General features: G+C 34.7%; 1 protein-coding gene across 1 annotated transcript in view; it reads right to left on the bottom strand.

Moving 5' to 3' along the window:
• Positions 1-20,753, bottom strand: part of SYNE1 (spectrin repeat containing nuclear envelope protein 1) — a 560,807-nt gene that overhangs the window by 370,790 nt on the left and 169,264 nt on the right. Inside the window, 2 exon segments of the mRNA XM_078155071.1 lie at positions 7,213-7,381; positions 7,942-8,054. Coding sequence (XP_078011197.1) covers positions 7,213-7,381; positions 7,942-8,054 — 282 coding nt within the window.

Raw genomic sequence — 20,753 nt, 5'->3', positions numbered from 1 at the left:
AATCAAAAACATAAACTTGAAAACAAAGCACCAAAGCATAATATTAATGAATTACCTAAATGTAATTGATACTGTATTCTTGGAAACATGAAATGAGTCCTTACCCATAGACCAATAAAATAGAAAAACTAGACAACTATATAGATATCCAGGTCAAAGCTAATTGCACCAGTGGAAGAAGAGATTTTTTTGGCAGATGTTTTGGGAGAAAGGAAGAAGGGATATTTGTTACGTAAAGAGTAAAGAACATTTCAATTGTCAATGTGCTGAATTCTCACAATTTCCATCATTTTAACAAAAATGATCAAATGTATGTTGTAAAATTAGTCCTGAAGATCAGACTGAGTACTCAGTACATTATTTGTAGATATAAAACTCCCTTATAGCAATTTCATAGGAAGAAACATGCAGACCGTTGTTGATGCATACTTAGTATACTTCAAGACGACTACAGAATTCATGCACAATACGCCATTTTTGGAAGAACAAGTAAGTAATTTGCCCTTAAACAAGCTTTGTTCATTTTCATGGATAAGAGTACATAGTGACCACTTTCCTTAGCAACTGCAAAACACTGTATTGTTGATATTGAAGTAAATAAACCATACTCTAATTAGTTTATTAACATCATTGATGTTCCTAGAAAAGTACAAAAAACTTTTCTTTGAAAAAAATTGAAATGTGTTTTAGTAATCTAAATGTAGATAAAACCAAATAAGGCTTAATCAAGTCAGCAAATTTCTATCTAAAACTCAAGCACATAAGGCCAAAAACTGAAAAGACCTAGGTCAGGATTAAGGGAAAAAAAATCTCTATTTTCCTTGAAGCAGTTCTTACTCTAAAACTTCCTTAATCAACAGGATTCAGTTGATGAGCCCCACATTTTGTATGTATTGAATTTAATTTGATTTTAAGTCTAAACTATAAAGAAGACATTAGTCCTATCATTTTTACATCAAATAGCAATGATAACATCTGACACTTAGGCTAAACAATCATGACAATAATGGCTTCATAATCCAAATAAGTCAAACAAATTGAGATCCTGTAAGAAAAAAATAATTGATGTGCTAGAGTATTTTAAAGATTGAATAAAGATGAGCAAAAAGGAATTGTTCATTTTGAGATTACTAGTAGGCTAAGGCATTCAAGAAAAATATATTTAACATAATGTAGTGAACAGTTAGGAGACCTAAGGACATGGGGGTGAGGGAATGGAGAGGTTTTTATCTGAGTACTGAACTTATTAGCTTTATGACTGCAGCCAGGTTACTTAATATCTCTAAGCCTCTAAGTTTCTTTATCTATAAAATGTGGACATTAATACTTTTATTATCTATCTCACAGGGTTATTGTGAGGAAAGTGTTCCATAAGCCCTAAAACACTATAAAACTGTTTATTATATGTGTGTGTGTGTTTATTTATTTATTTTCCTGAGGGAAGAACTTTGTAGATCTAAGAGCACTTCCTAAATTTGAGATGTCATGATTCTCATACTTGCAAAGATGAAAAGACTTTTTTAAAAATTTTCCTTTTAGCCAAGTAATGAATTGAATATAGGTAGACTATGTATGTGTTATTTTACATTCTCCCTAGATTCTTTTGTCTTAGATATGTAACTTTAAGGTGAATCATTCGGGAACATGAATTATACTATCGGCCAAAATTACTTTAATTCGATAATTGCCTGGATCATTCTTCCAGCAAAGACTTGGGACCATGAATTATGCTATCACTAAATATTTTGGCAAAAGGAGCTCTAAAGAGAAGGTGCTTCAAAAAAACATTCTAACTATAATCCCACAAAATTCTCCATTTTAGTCAATGTGACTAGACCTTTCCTGCCATTGGGTAAAAAGAAAAGTATACAAAGTTACTCAGCATATGAATTATAACAATTATAAGGTACTTCACAATTATATAACAATTTGCTTAACTATGTAGACAGCAAACAAATAACTTTGAAGAATAAATTATCTGGACTAGCTTTGCATGTGAATTAAATTAAGTGACTGTGCAATTGCCACATCTCTACTTGATTCTTGAAAGAAGCTAAGAGAGGAAGGCAAGGAGAGAGTACTTTTAGGCACAGGCAAAGGCACTGAGTCTGAAGATGAAATATCTTATGGATAGCAACCATTAGGCTGTGTGGAAGATTGAAGATTTGAGGTAGAGAAACTAATTAGGAAGTTGTTGAAATGATATAGAGAAAAGTGATGAAAACTTGAACTAGGATAGTTCTGTGAGTAAAGACACTTGTTCATCCTTTTTTTTTTCTTTTGGTGAAGCAATTGGGGTTAAGTGACCTGTCCAGGGTCATACTGGTAGTAAGTGATGTTATGCTTCTGAGGCTGGATTTGAACTCAGGTCCTCCTGACTCCAGGGCCAGTACGGTAACCACTGTGCCATCTAGCTGCTTCTATTTGTCCTTCATTTTCAAAGAGGACCAATGACATCAAAGATGATGTCTTGACTTGCACATGAATTGGATTAAAGTGAGGCAGAGTTACACAATCATCAGCCTTACTCTCTCTTCTAGAGACATTGAAATCCAGTGAACAGACATGTTGTGACTACAGAATTGATGACTTTTTGATTATAGGAGGTGAGAGAAAGTGAAGAGTAGAGAAAGACCTGAAGTTTGCAAACTTCACTGATTAGAAGAAGGGTAGTGCCCTAGACAGAAATAAGGAAGTTTGGAAAGGGATGAATTTGTTGTTCCAATGTGATAGATACCAAACCAGAATACATATAGGCAATACTGCTGAGAGGCGTGAAAGCCATAGTTTCTGAAATTCATTAGAGTAAATATTATTGGCAGCAGAACTCAACTTCGTAAATACTTAAGAAGCACCTACCAATCCCTTATCAAGCATTAGTACAAATACAGCTCTATCTCTGTCCTAGGCACTCACTCTAAGGAAATAAGCTATGTAGTCCTTGCCTGCTAAATAGTTTACAGTCTAGTTCTGAGATAAATATATGTACTTAATAAAGTCAAAGTAAGGGAAACCCTACCATGAAGTCCTTATTTCTTCACAGTTGCATTTGTTGCTGTATTTTGCAAGAGGAGAGAGCTCAGTATAAACAAATATTTAGTGATGAATTAATATCTGTAGTTACAAATATTCGCATTAAGGATGCAAATAAAAGATGACCTTACTCATAATATTGTAAGAAAAATACATATATATTTATATTCATGTATATTTTTAAGTTAATGAACCATTGCAAATGGCTGTACCTTGAACATAACAGAATATTATTGAGCTATTAAAAAAGACATAAGGTTTAACAGATTCATAAAAACCTGGGAAGAACTATATCACTTAATGAAGAATGAAATGAGAAGAACCAGGGAAACAATTTTTACAATAATAACAATATTAAAAAGACATACAATTTTGGAAGAGTGAAGAACACTGATCAACGTAATGACTAACTATGGTTCTAGAGGACCCATGATGAACTATGCTACTCATCTCCTAAGCTCTTAGCAGGTAAGGACTATTTCTTCAACTCCCCACAGTGACTAGAAATGTACAGCTCTATAAGTACTACAGCTAGGACCTAATTAGTACGAACAATGAATCCCTGGAACTGGTCACATCATTCAGATTTTTGGTGCACATTTTCACATGTGATCCATTGTTTCTGCTAGTCAGGATTTCACTATATGTGAGAGATAACGGATTCAAGAACCTGAATGAGACATAATTTCAGACATGGACAATGTGAGAATTTTTTTATTTGGCTATGAATATTTGTTACAAGGGTTTTTTTTTTTCTCTTAAGACAGGTGGGGAAGGAGGAGAGGAGAGAAGGAAAGAAATTCCTATTAACTAAAAAATAAAAGGAAATAAAAGGAAAATAAAAGAATGGTTGCATCTTTAATGAATGATAATCCAGTAAAGCAACAGAGAAGCTATGAAGAATATGGCCTGTAATGTATAAGCTAATATTTTGCTTCTGTGCAGGAATGGCCAAATACGTGAAAGTACTGAATGGATTTCTTATTGAGGTGAGACAGTTTACATGGAAACAGTTAAGACATATTCAAGACTTCTGGCTTTTCAATGAAATCTCCTTCTGGAACATTGTACAGTACTTGAAATAATCCAATGAGTCAAGAGAACAAAGAGCTATGTAGCCAAGATTTTATAGTTCTTTAGCAACTCCTACTGGGAGGAGAAAAATAAGAAAAAAATAGCTGAGTTCCCTGAGCCACTGTGTATTTATGAAGTTCTGCATTTAAAATAATTATTTTGAGCATCAGGAAGCATTTGAAAATTAACAAGTTATTAAACCTCACACGAACTTCGACGTGTAGGCAGTAAGCATTATCTTTGAAAGTAATTAATAATTCAACATTTATATAACCTGTATGCTAGGGAGCTCAAAGAACATTACTAACATTGTTATATTGGTACATTAATAATAGCTAGCATTTACATTAATGTGGTAGAAGATTCACATTATCTATTTAAGTCTGACTATCACTTAAGAGCTGTAACAAAGCAGAGAGTTCCAAAATTACCTACTGAATTCACAGTTTATCATTACATATGAATGAACTTTCATGTATGCATATGTCTGTGTGCAGACACAAACACTATGTATATACAATTTACATACGTGTGTATGTGTGTGTGTGTGTGTGTGTGTGTGTATCTGAATGTAATTGCTTTAGTGGCACAATAGATAAAGTGCTGGACCAGAAGTCAGGAAGACCTGAGTTCAAATTCTGACTTGGATATTTACTATTAGTGTGACCCTGAGCAAGTCACTTAACTTCTCTGTGCTTCGGCTTCTATGACCTTAAAATGAAGATAATAATAGCACCTACCTTACAGAGTTGTTGTAAAGATCAAATAAATTAACACATGTAAAAGCACTTTATAAACTTTAAAACACTATAAAAATGAAAGCTATTAGTATTATTTTGGATGATCCAAAATAAAGTTAAATAGGAAAGAATTGATACCTTATTGTTCCCTAGCCAATTTTTAATAACTATATATGAATATTTAAATATAACTATTTGCATTTGACCAGGATTTAAAGTAGATGCTGTTCATTTAGAACTTATGAGGTAAGATGAATATATGATAAAATGGTGAGATATAGTCAAATAAAGATGTGGCAAAAATGGTAAAACTTTTCTATGATGCAGTAGTTAAGAGTGTTAATTTTTATTTCTATTCCAGGAAGACAGTGCCAGAGTAAAGGGAATTAACATGGCTATATGAATGCTTACAGGAAAACAAAATAAACACACATTTATTTTGATCCCATTCATTTATAATTGGTGTGATTTAACCTGAAATGTCATGACCAGGATTGAGATGCCTTATCAAGAAAAACTTTACTGAGAAAAAATTGCTAATTAAGTTAATAGCGTGGATCAATGGACAAGAATAGGGCAGGTTTAACTTACTAAGAAGAAAAGATATCTTCAGAAGATAATACATTAATTATATGCAAATAGTGAACTAATTCAGATTGAGTCTAATTTATTCATTAAAATAAGTCTGACAGGATCTACATTTTGAACTCCTTATTAACAATTGGTCCTAGTTACTGTACATACTTGGGGTGGGGGGAGGAGTCTGTACTTATAAATTCATTCATGTAGGAAACTCCTAAGGGGCAGCTAGATGGCAGTGGATAGAACCCGGGGCCTGGAGTTGGGTTGTTGTTGTTCAGTTGTTTCAGTCATATCAGACTCTTTGTGAGCCTACTTGAGGTTTTCTTGGCAGAGATCCTGGAGTGGTTCACCATTTCCTTCTCCAGCTCATTTTACAGATGAGGAAACAGAGGCAAACAGAGTTAAGTGACTTGCCCAGGGTCACAGAGCTAGTAAATGTCTGAAGCTGGATTTGAATTCAGGTCTTCTTGACTCCAGGCTCAGTGTTATCCACTATGCACCTAGCTTCCAGGAGTCAGCATGACCTGAGTTCAAATTCAGACTCAAAAACTCATTAAAGAGGTCTTATATTTAAATACTGTTGAATACCAATGATTTATGCTTATAAGTAAGAAATACCCTGGTATATTGTATATAAAGCTGGACTCAGAGCCAATAAGCCTAGGGTTTAAGTTTGATCTCTGACATCTACTGGCCATTGTGACTCTAGGCAAATAGAAACTTCTCAGGGACGTAGGAAACTCACTATGACTTTTACTTGCAGAACAGGGAATGACTTCAGTGGGTAAAGGAAGTTTACTCACTGGGAATTCTCTATATCAATGAAATCACAGGTCCTAGCTTACAAAAGAATAACTCAGATAATATAATATTGCAGATAATTTAAAAAAAAGATTATAAATAACTCTGTTACTCATACTACCATTAAAGTTTGGAGGGTTATTATACAGTCCAAATTTTACAACAATTTTTCAGTTGAGAGAGGGGGAGAAAACAAGCATTTAAGTGCCTACTATGTGCTAAGCACTTTACAAATATATTCTCATTTGATCCTTACCACAATCCTGGAAGGCAGATACTATTATTATTCTCATTTTACAGTAGAGGAGACTGAGCTAGACAAAAGTTAAATGACTCACCCAAGGTCACAAAGCTAGAAAGTATCTAAGGTCAGATTTGAACTCAGGTCTTCCTTATTACAGGTCCAATACTCTATTCACTATACCACTTAGTTTCCTAATGATAAGAAAACTGAATTCATATGACTTTCATCACAAAAGTAATTAACCTCCTAATCATCTTTTACTTAAATTAATGTTAAAATTTGTTTGGCCTTCCTTGATGGATGCAGACTACCATTTGAGTGACAGAACACAGCCTAACATTAAACGTTAGCTACAGTTTACCCACAAAGTGAATCTTCTCCCTGAAGACATGGGAAGATTGCATCTGTACAGCACTTGACTGTGTCTAGGGAGATGTGGTTATGACCTGTAAGTCTAATCTATGATGAGCTGGAAAAGCAGTATTTAGGGACTGTAGACATCCTGTCCCCCTGAGGGATAAACTTGCCAAAGAAAAATCATGCATCCTGAAGCCATCAATTTCCCCTGGTTACAAAGGGTTAACAAATAAGTGTCCCACTTTAAAATAATATGAAAAGTCATAGGATAGCATCTAATCTAATGAATGTTTCCTGATGTTTTTCTTTCTCCATTTATTTTAATATCAAAAATGAAATTCCTAAGTTTTTACCATTTCATTTAAAAGAAACATGACTTACAATGTAATTCTGTAGAAGTAGCTCCACTGTCTCCCTTCTTCCATATTTGATAATCCATGATTTTAACTTCGACTCTGCTAAGACTAACAGTGACAACAGCCGGTACTTTAATTCCAGAAATTCCATTTTCATTAGGTGGAGTTCCGAGGCAGATGAAACAAAATTAAACCTAGAAATGAAATGTGTTCCACATAGAGAATGTTACCAATAGTAACAGAGTGAAGCTTGTTAACCTGTTAGGTGTGAGCTGTGTTTAATATGAAACATAATGCAATGATCAAACCTCCTTTTAACTCTGGCTGCTTCACTAGCCTGAGGACTGGTTTAGAAAAAGCATTCCTTTTCTAGTTCTGTGCATTTAAAGGCATAAATCATCTATTCAAATCTTTGGCTTAGTTTTATTTCCCCTGCCAACTCATCCTTCATCTGTTTCCTTTTGCAACATTACATAATGTTCCTTACAGTTCTGAAAAACAGTATTGCCTATAAAAAAAATCATTCCCTTATTTTTCAAAGGCATTTAGATTTCTTCTTTTCCATTATTGATAAATCAGTCCTAGCTGTCTTGGCACAAGGATCAGGAAACTATGGGATGCTAATGGCTCCCATGTTTATTCACCAAAAGCAAATCATGATTTGGAAAATGTGTGCTGAAAAATGCCAAGCAACAAGCAGTCACTATGCATTCTAAAAGAGAGAGTTCAATGTAAAGCCAGAGATTTTCCTTACCTTTCAGCCATGTCCTCTAACTGTTCAGGTGGAACAGGGACACCATTAACAGACCTGGTCCGGTGGATCTCATGGAATGCCTTTCTGTGGCCATCTATGTTTTTAAGTAGATCCTGGCATGGTTTTAAAAGAAAGAGAGGAAAGAAATACTGCTCACAGGAGGCTAAGAAGCATAATGTTAAGCCTGCAACGATGAGTCAATGTATTCAACAATTTGGTCCTGCTGCCACATTTGTAGGCAGCTTACTTTTGATCACAGGCTCCGGGCTTTTACAGAGGCTCAAGCACTTACATGTAAGACATTATGCTGGAGCAGAATCTAATAATTATGGCATCTTTTAAACACACATGACACTTGCACAACAATCTCATTCTGAGATTTTAAAGAAACATGACATGGTTTTGATTACTCAAAAAGAAAATTTAACTGATTCCACAAATAATTTGCTAATGTCCCCATGATTTTCCTTGGATATATCCATTTTTGAAAAACTAAAACATAAAACCAAATGCAACTAAGTTAACCCTTTAATAGTAACAGATTCTGTTACTGACTGGTCACTACCTAGTGGCAATAATCAATTCTCCCAGATCACATCTTGTAAAACTTGAAACCAAATTTATGCTCTGACTCTCAGCCCCACAATGGTATTATCTGGTGATTTTTCCTTGTCATCAGCCTCATATATATCTGGTTTGTAACACTTGCCTGAGTTTTGTCTTTGTGGTTCATCAAAGAATGAGGAAAAAGGACCAAATGATGGGGAGGGAGGGGAATGAATACATTTTACTTTTTTTTTTTTTGGAGATGCTACCCTAAGTCCCTTGCTAGGTCTATAGCTATTTGCTAACAACTGAAAGATACTATGAACTATCAAAAAGATAAATATACATGAACATGATGAGAGGCTGGCCAATGAGAGAGTCTAGTCCTAGGAGCACACATGTGAATGTTTGACAAGCCTAGCTTTGGACACATGCAATGGAGGATCCAACTCCACTTCAGAGCATGCCAAGACATTTCCATAATTATTCCCCATCTTTTAGACTAATTGGTAAGCCAGAATTTGTTTTTCATGCAAAAGACCCCCATAAAGGGGCAACTTGGTCTTTTTCCTCCCCAGCTATGTTCCAGTATGGAAGTAAGGGCTATTTTAAACCTCTGAGTTGGAGGAGAAGTGGTAGCAAAAGAAGAAGGAGCAGTAGAGGCCTCCTGCTGCCAGTTGCCCAACATTCAACCTGGGCCAACGCTGGTGAGCACATGCCTTGGCTGTTGCTTCTCTGTTATGTCTATTCTTGTATGTTCTTGAGTAAAAGTGCACTGAAGACTCCCATGACCTAGAGAGCTTCAAAACGTGGGAAGTCTATACCAGAGTTTGGTGACAGCCTGAGTGACCTACTTTAAGAATAAGCCTCTAGATGTCTAGGGGTGAGAATGCATGCTATAATTTGCCATCAGTCAAGCCCAGTGACTAGCAACCTACTTGACCCAGAACAGGAGCGGAGCAATGGTAGCCAAGAGAGAATCTCTCATCTGTTGACTGTGCTATATTCAGAAGTGAATTTGATAGGGAGAATACTGTGTAGAAACCATGTTAAGTTTCAGCTTGATCTCTCAAGGACTAAGATGGTATAGGGGAGGAGATGCCTTCAGTATAGGGAGATATGTTAGTGTTGTTCATGCTTTATCTTCTCAGTAATATCGCTTTGCCAAAGATAATTGACCATAATTAGTTAAATAATAGTGCCAATCGCTGGGTTAATCAATGGTAGAAGGGAAATAGTAATTGTAATTGGCAATCAATATTGGCGACAGCACACCAGAATGGGGACTAGCACCTATGGCATTAGAACCTCTTTCCCTAAAACCCCAAGGGGAAGATAGAATCTGGTTCTGGGAACTTGACTTGTTAGTAACAGTGGGAGTTGGAATAAAGACCTGCACAGCATATAGCTAGCTGCCAGTGAGAGTGGGAGTCTGCACAAGTACAAGTTCAGAGTTTATAAAGACTATAGGCATAAATTTATCACTAAACATAGTACGGGGGAACTTTCATGCTGAGAAAAAAATGTAAAACCTAGGAAAGAGTGAAGATTAATAATCAAGTAAAAAATTAATGATTTCCTAAAAGAAAGATCTCATATGATATATTCATATTTTTAGATCTCATTTCTTGTTCCTCCCACTCAAACCAACATGGTATAACAGAAAGATCATAGGATGATGGGCCAGCACCTTATGTTTTTGTCCAAGCTCTGCCACTAATGCAATGATTTTGAGCAAATCATTTTGTCTCTCTGGGTCTCAGTTTCCCCAATTATAAAATTACAGTATTGTAGCAGGAAACTTCTACATTCCCTTCCAATTCCAAGAATCAAAAGGGATCTGACGGTATATCATGCTATTTTTCCCCACATAAAACATCCTCATATGAAATCATATCTCTATATGTCCTAATTTGACCAATTAACAAATATTTGTAAAGTTCCCTTTCATCCGTTTAATCAATTTGTACAAATCTCCCCTTACCTGGAATGCCCTCCCTCCTCACTTCTACCTCTTGGATCCCTAATTCCCCTCAGGGTCAGCACAGGTGCCATTTCCCACAACAAATCTTTCATGATTTCATTATAGTTCTTCCACCTAAAATTACTGTGTATTTTAAAATATGTTATATATTTACTTAACTATTTACATAGTCTCCCTCTCTCCCATCTCTAGAGGGCATGGATTGTTTCATTCTCATTTTTATGTCTCCAGCATCTAGCATAAAGCCATGCAATATTAGGTGCTTAATAACTACATACTAAATTGAATGAATGTTCACAGGATCAACATTATGAATTACCTTGAGCTGAACAAAGAGTTATTAAAGCAATGTCTTAGACCTGCAACAAAAGTGCCTGGTACATAGTAGATGATTAATAAGTGCTTCTTCCCTGCTACAGTGTTAATAAGGAATATCTCTACTTCACGATGCACTAGAAGAAATCCCAACAATCCTTGTTACTCATCTCCAATAACCCTGGCTCATTTGCAAATGCTACACCTGGGGCTAAGGAATTGAAAGAGAAGCTTCCTGAAATGTTAAAAGGCTAAGTTTAAAATTGCTACCAATTATCACTGTACTGACCTTTATCTTAATCAAAACTTTGAGTCAGTACAATTGTGAGTGAATATGGATGAAATATATATGCTAACAAGAATTTGACTAACAGTTAAATAACTGAACTAAGGGTTTGACTGGCCCTATTTTCCTTTTCCTTCTCAGAAGTTTTTCTGTTGTCAAATTTTTACAAGATCCTTAAAAAGATCTACTTTTGTAGCATCAAAGTATCACTTTAAAAGGAATACTGAGGGGTCTAATGAACTTTTTTGTGTCCTTATATCATGTTTCTTATATACTGGGCTCCAAAGATTCCAAAGATGTTTTGTTTAAATTAATCTGAAAAAAATTGATATAAATTTAAATTTAAAAGAGAAACCTACCCTAGAGTTTCTGAATGAATTTCCACAGTTTGCTAACATAATGTCATGGGCATATGTTGCTTTTTTTCCCCCTGAAGGAATAACTTTGCTAACACTTCTAAAGTTTGATCCAAAGTGAACATGCTACTATGTCATTCTACAGGACCTTCATGGGAGAAACTGGGGTAGTGAAAACTTTATACAAATGATGTAATAATAAAAGAAAATGCACATAATAAGACAAATGTAAATCAATTTCTATTTTAAACAAAGAAGATAATTTTTTTTGTAAAATGAAGAATCAAGCTAACATTGGTCATCTATGATGATAACTCTTTAATCAAAAAGCATTTATTAAGCACCTAACACATTCTAGGCATTGTGCCAGGTGATGAAGATATAAAGAAAAAAAAAAGAAAGAGTTCCTGCCCACAAAGAGCTTACTTTTAATCCTTGCTTACAAATCATCATTGGTAATATGCCATGGTCTACATTCCAAATAGATTTCCTTTTCAAAAAATATTTATTTTAACATTCCTGTTTTTTAAATTTTGAGTTCTGAATTAATTCTCCTTCCCATTTCTCCCACACCTGTTGTGAAGGTAAGAAATATTATATCAAGTTTATATGCAAAATCATAAAAAAAAACATATTTCCATGTTAACCCTATCGCCAAAAAAAAAAAAAAGAAAGAAAAGAAAGTGAAAAAATTATGCTTCAATCTGCATTCAGATTCAATCAGTTCTTTCTCTGGAGGTGGGTAGAATTTTTTGTAATAAGTCCTTTGGAACTCTCTTGGATTATTGTATGGCTGAGAATAGCTAAGTCATTCACAGCCGATCATCATAAAATATTGCTTTTGCTATGTAATGTCCTCTTGAGTCTGCTCACTTCCCTCAGCATCAGTTCATATAAGTCTTTCTAGCTTTTTCTGAAACCATCCTGCTTGTCCTTTCTTGTAGCACAATAGCATTCCATAACAAACATATACTACAACCTGTTCAGCCATTCCTCAACAGACAAGCATCCTTTAATTATCAATTCTGTGCCACCATGAAAAGAGTTGCTATAAATATTTTTGTACAAATAGGTTTTTTTCCTTTTTCTTTGATCAAAACTTGTTGTACATCTTCTCCCCATTTTCCTTCTTTCTTTCTAATCTTGGCTGCATTGTTTTTGTTTGTGTAAAACCTTTTAAATTTAATGTAATACAAAATAAGGGGCTGTGGATAGAGTGCTGGGCCTGAAGTCAGGAAAGCTCATCTTCCTGAGCTCAAATCTGGGCCTCAGATACTTATTGGCTTTGTGACTCTGAGCAAGTCACTTAACCCTGTTTGCCTCAGTTTTTTTACCTGTAAAATGAGCTAGCGGACACGGCAAACCACTCCAGAACACCCCAAATGGAGTCACAAAGAGTCAGACACAACTGAAAAATGAATGAACAATCAAAATTAACCATTTTACATCCCATGATCTTCTCTATCTCTTATTTGGTCATAAATTCTTCTGCTTACCCATAGATCCAACAGGTAAAATTTTCCATGCTCCCTTAATTTGCTTAATGATATCACCCTCTATATCTTAAATCATGTACCCATTTTGACTTTATCTTGGGTGTGAAATGTTGATCCGTATCTAGTTTCAACTATACTGCTTTCCAGTTTTCCCAGAAATTTTTAATCAAATAGTGAGTTCTTATCCCAAAATCATGGATCTTTGTGTTTATTAGACACTAGATTACTTTGGTCATTTGTTGTTCTATATCATGTACCTAATCTATTCCACTGATCCATCATTCTATTTCCTAGACAGTACCCACCTGATCACAATGTAGGATCTTTGTAATATATTGTTATAATTTCCTTGCTAATATTTTATTTAAATTGTTTGTATCAAAATTCACTAAGGAAATGATTTCACAAACACCTGGGAAGATTTATATGAACAAAGTGAAAGATTTACATGGCAAAGTGAAGTGAGCAGAACCAGAATACTGTATACAGTAACAGCAATTTGCATGATGATCAAGTGTGAATGACAGCTATTCTGATCAATCTAATGATGCAAGAAAAGTATGAAAGACATATGATGAAAAAATACTATCTACCTCCAGAGAAAGAACTTATGGAGCATGAATACAGAATCAGTCATATTTTTTTCTCTTTCTTTTTCTTTTTTTCAACATGTCTAACATGGAAATATGTTTTGTATGACTTCAAATGTATAATTAATATCACATTTCTTGCCTTCACAATGGGTGGGGGAGGAATAGGAGGAGGAAAGAGAATTCAAAACAATTAAAAAAAGATGTTAAAATGCTTTGTAATAATAAAGAAAACAAATATTTTTTAAAAGAATGGGTGTCTGCTTCTGGAAAAACATGATGACTTGTAATGGAAGTAGAATGGAGAGATTTGGAACATGTGCAGACATTCTGTTCTTATCTGCTAGCCATATGATGAAGAAAAATAGGATTAGCTGCATCGCCAGAATTGGGATGCATTCAAAACTCATTAGTTCTCTTAGCATGGGCTTCTTTCTGACTTGCTGGCATTGGCACTAAACCCCTGTGAACTTCAAAAAGTTGTAAAGATGAGCCATTCCAGGAATAGAGTCCATGGTGGGTTTGGCAGCAAGCTACTCTAGCATCAAGGAACGGAAGAACAACATGGTGATCTCAGCCTAGTGGAAGTGGGAATGCAAGACTTATCTAGTTATGGTAACATACGACATATATGGGGAGAATGCTCTGTAGAAACTGATTTAAGTGTGAATCTGCTGGCCTAAGGACTGAGGTGGTTTAGAGGAGAGTGTGTTCCTAAGTACTAGCAGAAATGTTTGTAACTCTACTCCTGCAGTATCTCCAAAGTAAGTATCCCTTTGCAAAAGCTAATTAATGTGAATTGATTAACTGGAACTGGAAAGTTAATTACTGGCAGATGTGGGAGGATGACACTGTCCTTGGAGGCCCAACACAATAGTAATAGAGAAAGACATCCCCAACTCTTGAAGGGTACTCTTACAACCATGAGAAAGTGATACAACCAGCCTTGCTCTGGAAGAGTTAGGCTGGAACATTCATTACACAAATCAAATGCTTTTTAAAATAATAATAAATATAGCAATATCTTGTATTATCTAAATATCTTGTGAAGACATTGTCTGTTAAAAAATAACAGCTCATCAAAAACTTCTATTTCCATTTTCATTAAAGATATCCTTGATACTTGTATAGATAATACTCACAAAGATTTTGTAGTCATGAAAAACAGAATATACACTTACAGCTATTGTTATCTTCTTAATCACCTTGGGGAGGAGAGAGGTAGTAATAGCATATATGGGCTTTTATCCCCAATTATTGGTATCTTCCTCTGTTTTAGATATCTTAAAATTTTAATACTTTCAAAATTATATCACCAAAAGTATAGGTTTTTTTTCCCCTTCTGTGAGTATGTGTACCCATCAAATCCTCTTCCTACCTCTGCCTTCTTTAGTGAAATTTGTACTTTCTTCAATGGTACATCAGAGATATAAGATTCTAAATTGTGGAAGTTTCACTATAATCAATTTTTAAAATAGCCCATTATGAAAATTTGACATAATCTGTTCTGTTTTTCATCTCATCTTTTTTTTAAACATATTCATGGGGTGATATGATTTAGTTGAGTCCTAGAATAAGCTGTCTGAATATTTTGTGTATCTACCATCATTCTTCATTGTTTTGAGTAGATATTGTTTGTACTCTTCTAATGTCCAATTATTTGGATAATAATTTAACATTAGAGAAATCTTTTTTTAATTCTAAACCAGTGCTGTATTTAGTTACTATTTGTCTATCATTTTATGACCTCCTTGAAGGGAGGGATTTTCTTTTGCCTCTTTTAATATCGTCAGAGCTTAACACATTGCAAGGCTTTTCTAGTTTGACAGAATTTCATGGCATAGTCTTCAAGAATGCCATGTCATCTCCATGTTACACTGAATCAGATGGGACTTCTAAGTAGGCAAAGGAAATGACCTCAATATAAGGCATAAATATGGGATAAAAAGCTATCAATTTCACATAACCAGGGAATTTTAGAGCATATTATATTGAACCAGAGAAGTCATATTGTCCAGCTGCCTCATTTTATAGAGAAGGAAACTAATCCCCAGCAAAGTTAAGTCATGTGCCTATGGAAAAAGAAAAAAACAACTGGACAAGATCCAAAACTTAGCATCTAAAGGAAAGGAATTACATATTGAGTAGGTTGTATTGTATTCCTCACACTTTTACTTCATTGAGTATATCACACATGTCAGAGTACTACAACAGAGTCAAAAAGGGTCTTGGGTTTTAATATTAAGGGTTTACCATAAGCACTCTTCAGTTAAGCAGGAGTCTGTTAAATAATTTCAAACCATAACACAGAATAGTCCAGCCATTAGAGAAATAGAAAATTACCATTTGGCCAAGAGGGCAAATAAATCAATTATGTGGGCAAATTAAGGCCTTGCTTAAAGTAATAAGAACTGCCACCAATAATATTCCTGTAATCATTTGAGCTCAAATCTGGAATAGTTTATCAAATAAGTTAAGAATGAATTTAAATGACAATTGGAATTAAGGAAATAAAAAGACTAATTTAAAATCTTCAATACTGCAAGCATCTGTGACTATGTAATCTCTCTACCATTAGAGGTTATAATTTTTTAGTATTAATTAATTATAGAAGTGGTTGAAGGAACCACAGCATAAATCTAGAGGTACTTCACTGTGGAAAGAATCTTCTCTCCAGTATCCTCAAAGGTGGTCATCCATTCCATATCTTGAAAATCTTTAGTAAGAGGAATCATCTGTTTTTAAAGGCAGCCCATTCTATTTTTTCATAGCTATAATTGTCATATACAAACACACTCATACATACATACATACATATACATATATACGCACACACACATACATATATATATATATATATATATATATACACACACACACACAAAATATTCATTCACTTTGTTGTTGTTTAATCTTTTTTCTGTCATATTTGACTCTGTGACCACTTTGGGGGTTTTCTTGGAAAAAATACTAGAGTATTTGCCATTTCTTTCTCCAAGTCATTTTACTGATGAGGAAACTGAAGGAAACAGGGTTAAGTGACTTGTCCAGGGTCTCACAGTTACTAAGTGTCTGGGGCTGGGTTTGAACTCAGGTGTTCCTGACTCCAGACCCAGCACTCCATCTACTGTACTATGTAACTGCCCCATTCATAGATAAGTTAGATAAATTATATAGATACTATAAATAGATATATGAATGACATCAGGCTGATGCTATATATAGCATCATACACACACACACACACACACACACACACACACACACACACACACACACCCCACCACTCTATAACATCTATCCAACACTTCTAGTTCAGCTGTCTAGGGCCAAGCAGAAAAAGTCTAATTTCTCTTCCACAGGACAGTCCCCCAAAGACTTGAAGATATCTATCATAATTCCCTCAGCCTTATTTTCTCCAGGCTATACATCATCAGGTCTTTTAACCAAGCCACTTTTAGTATGATTTTAAGGCCCTTCACCCTCTTGGTTACCCACTTCTGGGCAATATCCACCTTGCCAGTCCTTCCTAAAATGTGGTTCCCAGAATTTAATACTATGTCTGTGTATACATCTGTTTTTCTGTATTATATAGTTCTATGACTGATTAATTTACTAAGGAATTGCTATCCATGACAGCAGAGGGAGTATCCATGCTTACATATATCCATCCAATTATTTTGTTTTTATAAAACATTCATTAGGAAATTAATAGAACATTCATTACAAAATGCTCATTTACTAGTGAATATTCTCCCTTCTACTTCCCTAGAGTTCTGTACCTTGTAACAATGAATAAAAAAAGAAAGAGGAAAGAAAACAGTTCAATACAACTAATCAACACATGAACTGGGTCTGAGAATATATACAATGTTCCACAACTTTTGCCCACTCCCTGCTGTCTTACCTCAGCAAAGATGAGGGACAGGGACATTTTCTCAGATCCTCTTTGGGCCAACCCTAGTAATTATAATTTGAAAGCAACATTATGTTTAAAGGAGTCACCCTACTGCTTCTCCTGCCACAAAAAGGCCCTGTTGCCTTCCCAGATTGCCAGTCTCCAAGGCTGAGAAGCCTCTTGGCAAGACCTGGAGCCCCAGCCCCTGAGCAGACCATCAGCACAATGCAAGTCCACAGACAATCCAGCTCTTGTCCTATTACCTGCCCTGTGTCCAAGTTGTAATTTATCATTAAAAATCAATTTTCAGTACAAAAAAAAAGAATTCAATTTCATTTATTCTTCCATCAACACTATTTTAGTTATTATATATAATGTTCTTCTAACCCTGTTTATTTTTTTTTTTGATTTGTTTTTGCTTTTCAGTAAGGCAATTGGGGTTAAGTGACTCGCCCAGGGTCACACAGCTAGTAAGTAAGTGTTATGTGTCTGAGGCTGGATTTGAACTCTCTGCCTCTGTTTAATTAACTTTGCATATATTCACATAATTCTTCCCATACTTCCTGATAGTAATCATTTCTTTATCACAATGATATTCCACTATAGTCATATAACACATTTTGTTTAGCCATTCCCCAAATCGATGGTCATCTCAATTCTCAAATAATTTTTCTATTGATATATTCATAGTCGGGGGCATTGTATTTAATATGATTATAATAATTATTTTCCTAAAATCAAACCATCCTTACATGATTGGTACAAATAATTTAATCATGTTTCAAATATTTTTATTTTAGTCCTTTTGCTATGATTTTATTTAAAATTTTGCATCAGTAGTGATTAATGATAGTAGTCTATAGGTCTGCTTCTTTATCCTTTTGATTTAAGTATATTGTGATATTTGTCTCATAAAAGGAATTTAGAGAGTATTTTCTTTCTTAGTTTTTGGGAATAATTTGTGTAGTATACTCAAGTATCAGAATTTACATTTATGAGTACTAAATTTCATCTCATTAGATTCAGTGTGATATTCTCACCTTTCTGGTTTCTGAAACTGACACATAATGAATTAGCTATCACTCTCAGTCTTATGTCATTTTAAATTTTCTTGGAATGTCATCTATATTTTTTTCATACATCATCAACAAAAACATTAAATATTGCAGGGTCGGGACATCCCAGGGGCATTCCTTTAGATATCTTCAAGCCACGAATAACTACTCTTTGGGTTTGATTGTTCATCTAACTCCAATATCATCTAACAAACATCTCTCCATCTTTTCCACAATGCTAACATGAGAAAACAGTCTCAAATCATATGGTTGTAATCTAGGTAAATTATATTTACATATCTTCAAGAGTTTCCACTGCCAAATTTTTCATCATCCTTTAGTCAACTAGCTATGACCTCTTTGAACTGGCTTGGCTAATCAGAATAATAACCTTATGCCCAGACTTGAAGTTTTTCCCACTTGATAGAACCCAACAAATATTGATCTCCATTAGCATACATTTCTTATGAGAATTGTGCCCCAAAGAAGGAATAGAACTTCAGACTAAAATTTAAAATGGCATTATCCTTTAAAGACACATGTCAACTCAGAAGTTAGAGAGGCTGTAAGAAATATGAGCAGGAGAATCAATATTCATGTAAAATGTGATTTTTGATAAAGTATTTCTTAATTTAATATTTCTATGATTTTTGCTATAGTATCATTATAACTATCCCTCATAAAATCAAATGGAACCCCAAAGAGATCAAAGAAAAGGAAAAGGACTTATACGTACAAAAATATTTATAGTAGCTCTTTTTGTGGTGGCAAAGAATTGGAAACTCAAGAGATGCTCATCAATTGGGGGATAGCTGAATAAGTTATGGAATATGACCATTCTATAAGAAATGATGAGGGGGCAGTGAAGTGGTACAGTAGATAGAGAACCAGCCCTGAAGTCAGGAGGACCTGAGGTTAAATCTGGTCTCAGACACATAACACTTACTAGCTGTGTGACCCTGGGCAAGTCACTTAACCCCAATTGCCTCCCAAATAAATAAACAAATAAATAAATAAATAATAAATAAAACAAAAGAAATGATGAGGAGGAAACATGGCAAGACCTATATAAACTGATGCAAATTTAAGTGAGAAGAACTGTGACATCATTGTGCACAGTAATAGCAATGTTATAACAATGATCAACTGTGAGAGACTTGGCTACTCTGATCAATACAGTGATCCAAGACAGTTCCAAAGGACTCATAATGAAAAATGCTATCCACCTCCAGAGAACTGTTGAACTCTGAGTGTAAATTGAACCACAGTGTTTTCACTTTACTTTTTTTCACAATAGGAAAATATGTTTTGCATGATTTCACATGTGTAATTTTTATTGTACACCTTGCCTTCTCAGTGGATAAGGGAAGAGTGAGGAGAGAGAGAATCTGGAACTCAAACTTTAAAAAAGAAAAGAATGCTAAAAATAAATGAATATTTTTAAAAGGGGGAAATATAAAATAAAATCAAGAGGAAGCCAGGACAAAAGGGAGAGAAGAAAAGACGTGTGTGGCAGGATAGAAACATACATATGGTTAAATAGATTATTGATATTCTAGAGGCAGTATAATATCAAACTAGGCATTTATCTATCCCTGAATAAAGAAGAGGGGAAAGCAGTTCTGAGAGGTTGATAATTACAAAGTGTATTATTAAGAAGGTGTAAAGCAAGGCATTGTCATGGGAAGGAAATAAGGAAGAGAATAAGCATGTACTATGTGCCTACTATGTGCTAGGCAGTGTGTGAAGTGCTTTACAAATATCTCATTGGAGATGTGTTGGGAGTGTAATTATCATCCCCATTTTACACTCCAGGAAACTATGGAAAACAGAGGATAAGTGACTTGCCCAGGTCACATACCTAATAATCAGTAAATATTTAAGGCTACATTTGCACCTAGGTCTTGATTCCAGGCCCAGAAAGAAGTAGGGAGATAACCAGAGACAGCAATATGTTCTATAGGTGGTTCACAATGAGATATTTTAGATAAAGGGAACATAGGGAATGTTGCTAGTCATTCTTTCACCTTCCAAACCTTCTTGCCCTCTCCCACATTTAATATAGCCTAACTTCCTTGCAACAAAAAAGATTCCTTACCATGTCTAGAGACGAGAAAATGAGAAGGTTGGATGACTTTCTTTCATGGTCATGAAGAACAATATTTCACTTACTTATCTAGAAGTTATCCCCATGAAAAGCAATCAAAAAGGCAATTAAGTTTATAAACAGAAAAATCAATTTCTTTCAGCTCCTAGATAGACATGTTAAAGCAATTTGAAGACTGA

The sequence above is a fragment of the Phascolarctos cinereus genome, unplaced genomic scaffold, assembly GCF_003287225.1.
Source record: "Phascolarctos cinereus isolate Bilbo 61053 unplaced genomic scaffold, phaCin_HiC Scaffold_5;HRSCAF=322, whole genome shotgun sequence".
In the NCBI taxonomy this organism is placed as follows: Eukaryota; Metazoa; Chordata; class Mammalia; order Diprotodontia; family Phascolarctidae; genus Phascolarctos; species Phascolarctos cinereus.
The sequence above is the reverse complement of the archived record's forward strand: the minus strand, read 5'-3'. Positions and strand labels throughout refer to the sequence as shown.